The sequence below is a fragment of the Podarcis bocagei genome (genome assembly GCF_964188305.1).
Source record: "Podarcis bocagei genome assembly, chromosome: 15".
Lineage (NCBI taxonomy): Eukaryota > Metazoa > Chordata > Lepidosauria > Squamata > Lacertidae > Podarcis > Podarcis bocagei.
This window is the reverse complement of record NC_138141.1, coordinates 17,513,347-17,527,501: the sequence shown is the minus strand read 5'-3', so window position 1 is coordinate 17,527,501 and position 14,155 is coordinate 17,513,347. Positions and strand designations below refer to the sequence as shown.

The following is a 14,155-nucleotide window of genomic DNA, read 5'->3' as shown; positions in this document are numbered from 1 at the left end:
GAAGGAAATGACTAACAATTGGACTCATGAAGGGGAGGAGAGAAGTCCAGGAGATTCTACGCAATCTTGTCTTTCTGTTGTGTGTTGGATATGTGATTGTAAAGCTGTAATTTGTAAAACCAAATAAATTATTTTATTTTATTTTTAAAGGTGAATTGCCTGGTTCTCTTCCTCCCCAGCACAACCGTGAGGTGGGCTAGGCGGAGGATACAGGAACTGGCCCAAGATGACTTTCACAGCCAAGTGAGTGGGGTGGGGAGCAGAATGACAGAATTGTAAAGTTGGAAGACCCCAGGGGTCATTCAGTCTGACCCCCTGCAAGCAGGAATCACACTTGAAGCAGCCCTGGCAGATGGCCACCCAGCTTCTGCTTAGAAACCTCCAATAAAAAAATGTGCCACTTTCTGAGGGAGCCTGTTGCGCTATCAAACAGCCCTTAGTGCCTGAAAGTTCTTCCTAATATTTAGTTGGAATCCCCCTTCTATTTTAATCCACTGCTTTGGGATAGTCCCAACAGATTGCAGTAGTAACGCAGTAAAGAGAGAGGAGTGGAGAGAGAAGGGGCAGATGCAGACCTACCACCTATCTTAGGATCCCTCATAGGGAGGCATAGGCGCCAACTACTATATTTGAGGGGGCCAGGGGGCCCCAAAATTGATGGGCATTGCTACTCAAACGATGTGCGTGTGACACGTCTTGTAATGCGGGGCAGAGCTTACCTGGCCTCCCAATATTTTATTCAAGTTGGCACCCCTGTAGCCCCCTGACCCTCGCCTCTCAATACTATTGCCAGGCTGAGAGGCTTCCACATTTCAGGAACAGAGCAATATGAGCGATCGCCTGCTGCTGCCCTCACCTCCTCCCAACTGTGGATTTCCCAGAGGCACTGGGGTGGGGGGAGCACCATTAGTGTGGGAAACAGGACAGCAGGATATGTATGGTCTGATCCAGCAACCCATTACTGTTTGGTATTCTCTATCCACTGCAGCACAGGCCAGAGAGCCAAGAACAATTCATTGTATACACCTTTGGTCAGGTAGAAAATATGATCACAGACACAGATCTTCAGAAGCCCCGTAATTTACAGGAGCCTTTGTCCACCTGGTACCCTCAAGATGTTTTGAGCAGTCACTCCCATCAGCTGCCCTTTCTGCCCACCAGGATGATAATCCAAAACAGCTGGAGAGCTTCAGCCTGACAAAGGCCAATTTATGCCATGACACCTAGGTGGAGAGGACTACCTTATACAAACCCTATTACAAGTGTGCAACTGACAGGTGTCAGCCTTGACAAGTTTTTAGACAAAATTGCCCAGCCTTAGCTAACACATGAAGAGGAAAGCAGGCTTCACTGAAAAGCCCCTACCCTTGCGAAGCAGAGACAATCAATGCTGCTTGTGTGAAAATACAATTCTTTCAAGGTCGGGTACCAGCTTTTAGTTTAAGAGGGAGCTAAGGTCGATTACATCCCTACTGTTCTTCAAGGCTTGAATATCCTTCATTTTTCTCCTAAGAGCAGAGTGGCCCTAGCAGAGGGCAAGCAGGAGTTGTCTTTTCACACACCTCACTTTTATTGCTCTGGAGAAAAACAAATGCAAAGAAACCGAACACCCACAAGGGAACAGGGGAGAAGAGGAGACTGACAATGTTGCCTCCCTTACTGAAAATGCCAGACACTATTCATGCGGGAGGCAGCACTCAATACAGAACCAAGTGCTGAAGACCCTGGGCAATGATATACCTGGGCATCTAACTTTGATGGGCCAGTTGGGGGAGTAAATCAAGCAGTGGATGGCCTGTGCTTTTTGCGCCAACAGAATCCCAGGCCATAACAAAATGAGCCTCAAACCAGAAGCAATGCTTTTGCTTTTTATGAGAAACCCTGCTAGCAAGCTTTCCGTGGGTCAAATTCAATCCAGAATCACAATCCGACCCTTCCTTCGCCAGGCAGGCAGAACTGTTTGTCTTTCTCTGCACAACACTGTCCTGGCCTCTGTGTGGCGCTGCTACCGCTGGGAAGAGCCTTCTGCTTCGTAGCCCTCTGTTTTCATGTCGTTGAGGCCCAGCTCTTCGTTCTGCTCAAACTGCCGCTCATAGTGCTCCACTCGCATCTCCGGGTCTTCCTCAGGAGCGTAAACGTTCTGCAGGCAGCAAGAGGCGGTTGTGTTATGCGGGGATACGACACAGAAACCCTTCCTGCACAGCCCACAAGGAATGAATCACCAGCTTTGGGGAGTCTGTGGGTAGAAGGGCCTGCTCCGTTTAGCTCATTTTAGGAAAGGGATCATGTGGCTTGTGCAAGGGCCAAATCTAGAGCAGGTGTATATTGAGATCAGTTACATGGAACATGCATGTGGATGAGAGCTATCAGCCATTGCAGCAGGTGGTCTGGGATGTTGAGAATTGAGTCCAACATTCTTCTGGAGAACACCAGGTGCCCCATCCCTGACTTGTATACACCTCTCTCTCTCTTGAATACTTTTCAAGGCATGCAATGCTGGGCTTGAGCGCAAGCATGCTTAGATTCTTCAGCAATATGTTTGGAGGCACCTGGATATCCGATGTTTTCCCCAATCTCAAAACTCCCCACTTATCCTCAAAATCCAAGATGCTAAGCCAAAAAGATTGCAACTTGGCTCAAGCCGTTTTCAGCGGTGAGTGTGTTAGCCATGGATTCTCCGGCCTCAAGCCCCCAATGCACTACCCAGGCCCCTCAAACCCCGAACTTAGGCACTTGCTCCGTTCCTCGTCCTGTGACCCGTTCCTGACATGGGTAAGGAAGGTACAGACTCCCCTGTGGCCCTATAAACATCCCTGCTGTAACCTCCACTCCTCCAGCGTTACCATCCTACACTGTCCGGAGGTCTCCAGCTCTGTCAAATGACTCTGCCCTTTCTTCCCTTGTTGTCCCGGGTGCTGAGCTGGGTCACATAACACCTGGGTTGGTGCCATCTTAGCCTGTTCTCAGCAGTGTCAATATCTTAGGCCTCTTGTCATCACCATCATTTTGTGCTCTCTCTCCCCAAGCACTTTGAAACTCAGCAGCCAGGCACATGCATACACCACAGCCTGTCTTTTTTAAATGGGCCATTCTCAGAACTTTCCTGTTCTCAGGAACCAACATGGCCAGCACTTCCTACAGAACTATCTGCTAAACAACCCCTTGTTTCTTCTGTCCCAAGTTCACTGTACCTGGAGGTAACTGTTCCCTGCAGGGTCATCCAGGACAAAATGTATCCTCAACTGCCCATCCACTACCTGGAGAGAAACAGAAAAGGCATGCCTATCAGGGAAGGCTTCACAGCCTCTCGTCCCAGCCAGAAAATCAGCCCAAGTACAGGAGGAGCATCAAGCCAAAGAGCCCAGATGCCCTTCTCATCATTTAATTAGCTTATTTATTTTATTTATTTATTTACGGCTATTAGCCCATAAAATATGTACAAACATAAAGGACAGAGGCATAAAGACCGATATATTCGGCACCAGAAGGAGAACACCACGATGCAAGGGTGGGTCATTGAGCAGAGTCAAATAACAGCTTGGGGCCCGGGGAGCTCCAAGGGACGGATCGCAGAAAAAGGAAAACTGAAGACGAGATCCGACATGCACTCTCATCATAACTGTCCGATTAGTTTTTGATGATGTTGTTGTTTTTTAGTGGTCTTTGTGTGTGAGATAACCGCGTTCAGGAATCTCGCCACCTGCAGAGTTACAGAGGGATCTGTGTCCTGCAAAAGTAGTGCGGCGTGTGACTCAACAGGCCTGCCAACCAAGCGCAATAAAACAGGACCCAGGAATTTAGTCCTGGCTATGCTATGTAGGGGACAGTTGAACATTATATACCACTCAATATTAGCAGTCTCAGAGAGAGACCTCAGAGATTATAGTGGGTAGCTCAATGAAGGTGTCAACCCAGTATGCAGTAGCTGTGAAAGGGGCAAATTCCATGCTAGGAATCATTAGGAAAGGAACTGAAAATAAAACTGCCATTATACAAATTTATGGTGTGACCACATTTGGAATACTGTGCACAGTTCTCCACCTCCAAAAAAGATAACAGTCGCACCTTGGTTCTCAAACGTAATCGGTTCTGGAAGTCCGTTTGACTCCGGAAACCATTCAAAAACCAAGGCACGGCTTCCGATTGGCTGCAGGAGTTTCGGACGTTCAGCTTCTGAAAACCGTTTGCAAACCGGAACACTTACTTCCAGGTTTCCGGCGTTTGGGAGCCAAAACGTACGAGTGCCAAGGAATTTGAGAAGCATGATACGATTGTATTGTAGAGTTGGAAGAGTTTTTTTAAAAGGGCAACCAAAACCATCAAAAAGAGGTGGAGAAACTCCCCTATGGGGAAAGGTTACAGAATTTAAGGTGAATAAGAGCAGACATTATAGAAATGTATAAAATTTCTCATGGCATGAAGAAAGTGTACAGAGGGAAAAATTCCTTCTCTCCTAACGACAGAACTTCTGGACATCCAATGAAACTAAAGAATATAACTCACACAGTAAACAGCTCACAAATATGAAACATAACTAAAAACCAGTAGGTAAAAAAGGTAAAGGACCCCTGGACGGTTAAGTTCAGTCAAAGGCGACTATGGGGTTGCAGCTCTCATCTCGCTTTTAGGCTGAGGGAGCCGGTGTTTGTCCACAGACAGCTTTCCGGGTCATGTAGCCAGAATGACTAAACCGCTTCTGGCACACGGGACACTGATGGAAACCAGAGTGGTACCTATGTATCTATTTGCACTGGCGTGCTTTTGAGCTGATAGGTTGGCAGGAGCTGGGACAGAGCAACAGGAGCTCACCCTGTCGCAGGGATTTGAACCACCGATCTTCTGACTGGCAAGCTCAAGAGGTTCAGTGGTTTAGCCTACAGCACCACCCGCATCCCTTTTACTAAAAATCAGTAGGCATATATCAATAACACCATAAAATCCAGCAAAATTAAAATTTACAAACTACAGTAAAAAAAAATGTACAAAAAAACAGAAAACCATAGTATGCTGAGTTAAAGGCATAAAGAGGCACCAAACCTGTTGCAGCTTCCTGCCAAATGCACAGAGTTTTTCTGCTCTGTCTGATGTTGAGCTGTCCCCCAGAGTGAATGGGTTCTTCTCCACCTGTAAGACACAACTCAGAATTTAGTCCCTGTTCAAAAGAAGGGCCCCCTAAGCCAGCCAGTGACTCTGCTCACATCCAGCAGATTCAGTCTTCCCATTCCGAAACATTATTCCTGTCTCCTGTCCCTCCAGAGACCAACACCTGTTGGCACCTGCTGGCAAGAGCCACACCTGTCTAGAGGAAGGACATTTCTCCAGCTGAAGTGAAGCCAACAAGCCAACTCAAATTTGTTTTGAGTTCCTATTGGTTTAAGGTGTCACCCCCCCCTTAATTTAACAGCTTCCTTCCAATATGTGTTTTCATTAAGTGCAAGTCACTTTGTGAGGGCTTTACCTTCAAAGGTGGGATATACATTTATTTTATTACAAAACTCACCAGAGTCTGGATATCCTTTAGCAATCCTTCCAGAGTCGTGAATTTCCCACCCAGGGCTCCCATTCCCAGCTCAAATTCAAGCTCTGGAATCTCCACTCTGCAGGTTTCGGACTGCGGAAGAAGGAGGACATTTCACTTAGTTTCTGGAGGCAGAAATTTGCAAGAAATGGACAATGACGGAGAAAACAGCACCACACCTTGAGGATGTCCCTCGTCATGTCTGATGGGTCAGTCACATGAAGGGTTATCTTGGTCCCCAAAGGCTCTATGGCTCCTCCAGATTTAACCTGTGGACAAGTAGGAAAACTGTAAACTGGACAGAGTTCATCCAAGGAAACATCAACCCTGCCAGACCAAAAGCCTCTCACCTCGTTTGTTCTGTGCCCACAAGCATCACAGTTCGTAGCCATGATAATGACTTCCTTGAAATGAGGGATCTCTGGAGAAGGAGAAGTCAAGGAAACCAACAAACAGCTAAACTCACATACCTGTTTTACTGATACAGATACAAGACCCACTTCTTTGCTTTGTCAGATCTCCTCACTGTCAGAATCCCAGCCCTAGAACAGCACTCCAAACCACCCTTGACACAGTTCCTCCACCACTAAAAAAGGAATAAGGTATGTTTGGTTGAACCACACTCTTTGGCCAAGACCGAGGCATCTGCACGCACACACTTTATTGGCCCCACATGACCGGACTGGAATGTGACATGTTCCTTGTTCACAGACTCAAAAGGATACGCACCAGCTTCATGTTTGTACTGGCCGGGGCATTACATTCAGGGCAGTTGGTGCCAAACTGCAGCACCTGGAATACAGGAGAGGGGCACAGTGGATAGCTCAGTCAGCAGAGCATGAGACTCTTGATCTCAGATTCTTGCATTGCAAGGGGTTGGACAAGATCACCCTTGTGGTCCTTTCCAACTCTACAATCATATGATTCTAAGTCCCTTTCTGCAGAGTGACCCCTGCTGGGAACAGGAACCCTCCAGAGGGCGCAAGCCAGGCCTAAGCAGGCCACTGAGTACTCCAGAAGACTCTGCCTAAACCTCAAGGGCAGTTTACTCACTTCATTCCGTAGGTCGTCCACAGAGTCAGTCAAGTCCTCCTTGGATTCATCAGCCTAAGAAAGAGCAGAGATGTTGGAATTTGTCTGTTGCACACTCTTAGGACCTGCAGCACGGCTCAAAGGTCAAGGGATCAACAACAGTGGCACATGAACTAGAACACCATTGCCTAAATACTAAGTTACGGAGCCTTCATGAATCCACTAAGGCCAGACACCCTCTAACTCAAGCTACCTCAATTCCAAGCAGAGCAGCCTGCTGAGCGGTTCTCCTGTAGTGGGTCACCACCAGGGCTTCGTCCCTCCGTGGAGCATGAGGGTTTTCCACAAAGCTGTTGCCAGAGGGGTCATCTAGGATCTGGCAAGAGAGAAAGGAAGTGGAAGGGAAGAGCCATTAATAGCCTCTGTTTGCTTCTGCAGGGAACAGTTGGGTGCATGCCAGGATAGGCAAAGGCTCCCCACCACAACTAAAGGCAGCCCTGTCCTGGTGGTACTTACAAAAGTGAAGGCTGAATCCACATCTTTCAAGCGCTTCAGCTTACAGATGAATCCCTCGATCTTCTCTGCAACGTCTGGTTGGGTTTCCTGCATCCAAAAAGCAGAAGCATTTGTTTTTAGCCTCTATTATCCAGACCAGCTTGGAAGAACAACTTGGGAGTCCAACACCAGACTTAAAATCCAACACCACAGGCCACAACTCCCATCACCCCTTGCGGTCAGCAGGGCCAATGATCAGGGAGGATGAGAGCTGAAGTCCAACAACAACCAGAGAACCAAACGTTCCCCTTCCCTGCTTTACAGCAAAGAATATCAAACAAACAAGCACAGAGAAAGCTGCCTCATATCCTCTGCTCTCTGTTATTTGTCCAGCATCACTTGCTGCATGTTATTGCCAGACATATTCAACAAGTGAGTCATTGTTTACCAAAAGGGGGGTAGGCAAGGTGTTAGCCACCCATATTCTGGACTTCCGGGGCCTTTAACAATACTGCTAGAAATATTTAGGACCAGCTTTACTAGCTCACAGGACTGCGATAGAGCTGCCCAAACCAAAAGGGCGTTCAGTGCTTCTAGGTAGTTCTCAAGTTCTGCTTCCCGAAGGGTGACTTCTAAACCTTTGTTGTTTAGTCATTTAGTCGTGTCTGACTCTTCGTGACCCCATGGACCAGAGCACACCAGGCACTCCTGTCTTCCACTGCCTCCCGCAGTTTGGTCAAACTCAAACATCATTTAATATACTGGCCACACAATGAGCACTGCCATAGCACCTGCCAATGCCAGGTATCTTTTCAGGCAGAAGTTTTCCCCTGCCAGCTGACCGAAAAGCCCCATGAAATGACAGCTCAGCCCATACAGACAAGAAAGTGCTCCCCCCACCCCCTGCGGAGCCCTTGCAAACAGCTTACCCTACGGAATGGCTGGTCCTGCTTCAATCCTTCTATGGCTCTCTCAATTAACCCTTCAATGGTGGTAAGAGCTAGTGAGAGGGAGGTAGAGAGAAAGGGCAGACACATCATTACCCACAGCAGTCCAGACCCCACCAGTTATAGTCTTCCACACTGGCACGCAAAAGTGACTGTTATTACTAGAAATAACAAGGTTGGCTCCTTTGCTGGCTCTCGTGGACTGATATCAGTCCATTCTGCCAGCGACCAGATCCTCTGCAGTGAGCCCAAGACTGGGTAGAACAGGGAAGAGAGGCCCCAACTTCTGCTTTTCAAAAGGCAGCCTGGCAACACAAGTCCTTCTCTGCCTTGTACCCCCATCAATTCCACTGCCCTCCCCCCGCCAGCTGCCCTTAGAAAATAGAGCAGATGGAACTGGCACACTGGCAATCACAGCAGGTGCACAGAACACAGGGTGAGCTGGCATCCCCAATGATTTAAGCAAGGAGCACTGCTACTTTGGAAAGCAGTCAGCAGTGTCAGCCACCAACTGGGATGGCTTTAGAAGAGGGGTAGACAAATTAACGGAGGAGAAGACTCCCCGTGGCTACCTGCCGCAGTAGCTATGTTCTTTCTCCGCTGTCGGAGGCAGTAAGCCTCTACATGAGAGAAACATGAGAGCAGGAAGCTATTTAGTGGAGATCTGTATTCTATAGGCTGACTGGGCAGGGGGCTTGACCAAGGGGCTTTCTAGCCCTCTTGTTCAAGCCAGTACAACAAATGCCTCTTCCACACACCCTTTAAAAGCCCCACAGTGGAAAATGTTCCTTTTCACACCCTCAAACAGCAGCTCCTCCTCTGGAACAGGTTGTCAGGAAGGTGCTAGTAGCTCCTTGCATCCCAAAGACCAGCTGCCCCAAGACATAGTGAAACGACCATATACCCACCTCCCTTCTGAGAAAAAGCAGGGATTTCAAAGTCTAGCTCGGGTACTCTAGCTGTGGCACAGTCAGTCTTCACCACTTCCCTATTCATATCCTGGGGAGAATGATTTACAGGAGAGGTTATACCAGTCTAGAAACCCAGCAGCCCACCTGGTTGGGTGAGGACAAGGACATGCCCAAAGCACACATGAACTAAAGGGAAACACAAGCTGAGTGATAACACCTCCCCAACTAACCCAAACCAGAGCAGGGGTGGGGGAAGAGGCCTTCTGAATCAGCTCCAGTGCAGCCCATTCCTTCTGGCTCTTCCTAGAAGCTTGTGCCCATGTTACCATTTATCCCTGGTAACCAGAGATAAAAGGATGACCAAAGCCAACCTTTAAATGTGCAATGGAGACAGGTGGCAGTTAGTTACCCCACAGAAAATGGAACGAAAACCCAAATGCCTCTTTCAGCTATTTGCAAACAGATGTCAGCAAAGTATCTCTTCCAAAGAACAAGGAAGCTATTTTCCCTTCCAGTTTCAGGATTCCACTTTGGAAGAACGCTTAGAGACCAACCACTGGCCCTACATGTTTGTATGAAACCCCGCCGTGGGTGTCACACATTCAAAGGTTGCCCCCCATCCAGTTACAAGTTAATTCTAAAGGACAAACTGGACCCAAGTTCCGATCCAGAGCACACACACCCATTTACTTTGCACGCATGGTTTGACTGAAAACTGTGTGGGCAAAGGAAAACAGGTCACCTGACACAATGACATCTGGTGACTGACAGGTGGGTGGCCCAAACCCTGCTAGATGCCTGTTATGTTTTTATGCAACCTGGGGGTCACAGGAGTTTTTAAACTCTGCACTGGAGGAGGGGTGTAAAAGGCATCTCTTTTGGAATGGCAGAGTAAGTTTCTAGCACTGATTGAGTGGTTTTCTATATGTAATCTGGGCTGTGGTTTCTACACTGCCTTGAGTCTTGGAAAAGTGTTTATTAAATTTTTATATAACATAAGATCACACCGAGGGACCTCAAATCTGGATTTCTTTAGTCTGATTTCTGCAACGTGACATCAGCAGCCCAGCCCACCTACAGCCACACACTGTGCTGCCTTTGTACTGTAAGAAAGTAAGCTTAATTGATTGAAAGCTTACTTCTCTGCCAATTGTGGTTTCTCAAGCCAGATCAGCTTTACAGCAAATCAGTTCTGTGACGCAGTGGATCCAAACAGGCAGGGATTGTGCCAAAACCAATCGTCAAAGCTGCCAAATTTGCTTCTAAAGCAAAATCAAGGTCCTTAAGCTACCACAGGGGAATGGGAAGCAGACAAACCACTCACCTGCTTGCTCCGCACAGTCAGCATATAGCATACACCTTGATCCTGGATCCGGCCAGCCGACTGGATCTCTGAGTTAGTCGAGCCACAGCTATTGCAGGCAAAGGAACTGACAATGATCTCTTTGAAGAAGGGAATCCTAGTCAGCAACAACCGAGTCACCCCCTAGATAAAGAAAAAGAAGAATAAAGGCAAACTGCAAGGGCTCAGCATCCCAAACATCTGGGCTGCTGCACAGTCACACTTAGCACCTTTCCCCTTTATACAAAGACACCACAACTTCCCCCTCTGCACCAAAGCTCTGTAATAGACATGCCTTATCCCAGACAAACACTACCTGCTACCTATAACCCCATTTCTGAATGAGGGTTGTATACGATAGTCCGACTCGGAGTAGACCCGCTGAAGTCAATGGGCATGACTCACTTAGGGGCACTATTTCCAATGGGCTTACTCCAAACCGAACAAAGAACAGTCACCTATCCCCCCCCCACCCTAAATTTAATACAGTGGTACCTCAGGTTAAGTACTTAATTCGTTCCGGAGCTCCATTCTTAACCTGAAACTGTTCTTAACCTGAAGCACCACTTTAGCTAATGGGGCCTTCCCGCTGCCGCCGCACGATTTCTGTTCTCATCCTGAAGCAAAGTTCTTAACCCAAGGTACTATTTCTAGGTTAGCGGAGTCTGTAACCTGAAGCATATGTAACCCAAGGTACCACTGTAATGATGTTTAGAAACTATATGGCACCATGGGTGGGGTTTTTTTGGGAGGAGACGTCCTTGCTCAGAGTGCAGCCGATGGGGGCAGGGGGGGGGGAGAGAGAAAAAGCAAGAAAGCAAGGCCTAAGAGTGGTCGCCCAGCACAAGAAAGGGGTTTCCTCTCCAGGGGCAAGTCCTAGAAGAGGAGGAATAGGAAAAGAAGCGATGGAGGCGGCGGAGCGGGGCTCCCATCTTGGCAGAGGCTGCTGCCATTAGAAGGAAAACCTGCGTCTTAGCAACCCCCCGCGAGAACCCTCTCGTCCCCCTCTTGAGAAGCTGCCCGGTGGGGAGGACGTATCCCGCCACCCCCGGAGGACGGTGAGGCCCCACAGCCGGGGCGGAGAGAGAGAAGAGAGAGACCAGCAGAGTGAGGACTAGCATCTTGGGGAGGCTCACGTTGGAGTGACAGGCCATGCAGAGGGACTCGATCTCGTCCGGCAGCTGCTGCTCGTCCTCGGCGCTAAGCGGGCGGAACAGGGCCGGGGTCGCTTCCCCGCCGCCCCGGACAGGGTCGAGGGTCCCGATGGCCGACATGCTTCCCTTAGCAGCAGCAGCAGCGACCTACGCACGCTTCCGGCAACCCGGAACTTCCACTCAACGCCTGCGCATTCTCACCCACACCGCCCGAAAAGAGGGCACCGGCTTCGGGTGACGTCACAAGCGTCGTGTGACCGAATCAGTGCGCAGTACTCCTGCGCGGGCCTCGCGGGCTTTTCCTAGGCCTCGGCGGACTCAATAAGAAGACCAGCGGGGAGGCAGAAGTTCAACAGGGGGAGAAATAGGAGGAACAGCGGGTGGGCAGAAGTTCAACAGGGGGAGAAATAAGGGGGCCAGCCGGCGGGCAGAAGTTCAACAGGGGGAGAAATAAGGGGGCCAGCAGGCGGGCAGAAGTTCAACAGGGGGAGAAATAAGAGGGCCAGCGGGCAGGCAGAAGTTCAACAGGGGGAGAAATAAGAGGGCCAGCGGGCAGGCAGAAGTTCAACAGGGGGAGAAATAAGGGGGCCAGCAGGCGGGCAGAAGTTCAACAGGGGGAGAAATAAGGGGGCCAGCAGGCGGGCAGAAGTTCAACAGGGGGAGAAATAAGGGGGCCAGCAGGCGGGCAGAAGTTCAACAGGGGGAGAAATAAGAGGGCCAGCGGGCAGGCAGAAGTTCAACAGGGGGAGAAATAAGAGGGCCAGCGGGCAGGCAGAAGTTCAACAGGGGGAGAAATAAGGGGGCCAGCAGGCGGGCAGAAGTTCAACAGGGGGAGAAATAAGGGGGCCAGCAGGCGGGCAGAAGTTCAACAGGGGGAGAAATAAGGGGGCCAGCAGGCGGGCAGAAGTTCAACAGGGGGAGAAATAAGAGGGCCAGCAGGCGGGCAGAAGTTCAACAGGGGGAGAAATAAGGGGGCCAGCAGGCGGGCAGAAGTTCAACAGGGGGAGAAATAAGGGGGCCAGCAGGCGGGCAGAAGTTCAACAGGGGGAGAAATAAGAGGGCCAGCGGGCAGGCAGAAGTTCAACAGGGGGAGAAATAAGAGGGCCAGCGGGCAGGCAGAAGTTCAACAGGGGGAGAAATAAGAGGGCCAGCGGGCAGGCAGAAGTTCAACAGGGGGAGAAACCCTGGGATGGAATTTCTGTCCACGTGGGCATACTGGAAAGCCAGGCTACTAGATCCTGTTGCTGGCAGTTAGACCTCAGAAAGGGAAGCATTCCCCTCCCAGTCCAGTGGCAAAGGAACCACTTGGCCGGGTAGGGAGACAAGTCCTTGCCAAGGTGAGCCTGGCCAGGCTGCAAGCCGCTGGGAAATGAGAGGCCTCAATAGAACCTCCAGAGCCAGGAGAAGTCTACCTCTGGATACCAGTTGCTGGGGAGGAGCTGCTTGCAGGCATCCTAAATGGTTGTGCATGTCCAGTGTGGGTGGGAACCTGAGTGCTTGGCTAGACAGGTCCACCTTGGCCTGATCCAGGAACCAAGCTCTTCCAGTTGGAGGTGTGTGTGTGCACAAGGATGGGGTGGGTCTCTGCTTTTTAATGCCTGGACCAGAGTTTTCAGCCCTCCCTTTGCACCGTGGTAGACCACTGCAGATTCAGACAAAACAAGAGGCAGGACCAGTGGAAATGTTACTTTATTACAGACGGTCAAAAAGCCATTTACAATGCAGGACAAGGAAGCCAAGTTTGATGCAGAAAGTGTAGCGGCAATGCTTTGTTCACAGATTCATACTGATCAGACACGTACACACATATATACACAGTCAGCGGGCGTGGAGGGAGATTGGCAAATAAGTGGTGCAAAACTACTTTGTGGCAACCAAAGCAGAGCTTGGTAAATATTTTGTGCTTAGTTTTGCAACTATTGGAAGGCAATTAAAACCTAGAAGTTCAATTGTTCTGCAATTTTAGTCCATGTTTTCATTTTTTAAAAAATTAAATTTCTATACCACCTTTCATCCAAGGATCACAAAAATACATATTACAAAAATACAAGAAACAATAACACTCCCCCTACGCTGTTTAAAAGGCCAGATTGTTTAATTAGCCAAAGGCCCCGGAGAAAAGGAATGTTTTTGCCTGGCCTTTGGGCAAGATGCAGTTTGACTTACTTTCCTTTGTATAAAACAAGCCTGAAGGAGACCCCCAACCTGCTTCCAGGTCCTTGTATGATCAGTGGAAACAGTTGGTCCTGGCAAGTATTAACCACTCTCAATTCCAAACCTGATAATTGCCACCTGCCCAGATTTTAATTTGAATTAATTTTAAGATGTATTTTAATTAATTGATGGCTGTTTTATGCATATTGTGTTGTTTTTATGATGTTAGCCACTCTAATCCCAGCTGGGGAGAGTGGGATACAAATAAAATTATTATTATTATTATTATTATTATTATTATTATTATTATTATTATTATTATTTAATGAAGGCACCAGGCAAGCCTCCATGGAGAGAACATTCCACAAGTAGGGAGCCACCACAGAAAAGGCCCATTCCCGTGTTGCTGCTCTCTAGACCTCTCATGGTGGGGACACATGAAGAAGGGCTTCAGATGATGGATACAGTGTGCATATGAGGAGAGGCAGTCCTGGATGTATTGCGGTCCTGAGCCATTTAAGGTTTTATATGTCAAAACCAGCACTTCAAATTGGCCAGAAACTGATTGGAGCCAGTGCACTTGGGCCAAGATTGGCATTATA

At 48.8% G+C, this 14,155-nt stretch overlaps 1 protein-coding gene across 1 annotated transcript; it reads right to left on the bottom strand.

Moving 5' to 3' along the window:
- Window positions 1-1,854: 1,854 nt before the first annotated feature.
- ZPR1 (ZPR1 zinc finger) lies at window positions 1,855-11,617 on the bottom strand. Its single transcript, XM_081172659.1, has 14 exons — window positions 11,382-11,617; window positions 10,228-10,389; window positions 8,901-8,991; window positions 7,975-8,045; window positions 7,067-7,153; window positions 6,804-6,926; window positions 6,572-6,625; window positions 6,244-6,310; window positions 5,869-5,939; window positions 5,698-5,787; window positions 5,501-5,611; window positions 5,038-5,124; window positions 3,192-3,257; window positions 1,855-2,140 (listed from the first exon to the last, which is right to left on the bottom strand). The coding sequence occupies exons 1-14, from the start codon at window positions 11,517-11,519 to the stop codon at window positions 2,006-2,008; spliced, it is 1,353 nt and encodes a 450-aa protein (XP_081028785.1). The 5' UTR covers window positions 11,520-11,617; the 3' UTR covers window positions 1,855-2,005.
- Window positions 11,618-14,155: the final 2,538 nt, after the last annotated feature.

Bases quoted from the DNA above. Each gene is read 5' to 3' on its own strand.
- ZPR1 (XM_081172659.1), bottom strand. From the start codon at position 11,519: ATGTCGGCCATCGGGACCCTCGACCCTGTCCGGGGCGGCGGGGAAGCG. The intron at 10,390-11,381 runs GTGAGCCTCCCC...TTCTTTATCTAG, and splicing joins GCATGGCCTGTCACTCCAAC to GGGGTGACTCGGTTGTTGCT. The intron at 2,141-3,191 runs GTACAGTGAACT...TGCTGCCTGCAG, and splicing joins CAGGGAACAGTTACCTCCAG to AACGTTTACGCTCCTGAGGA.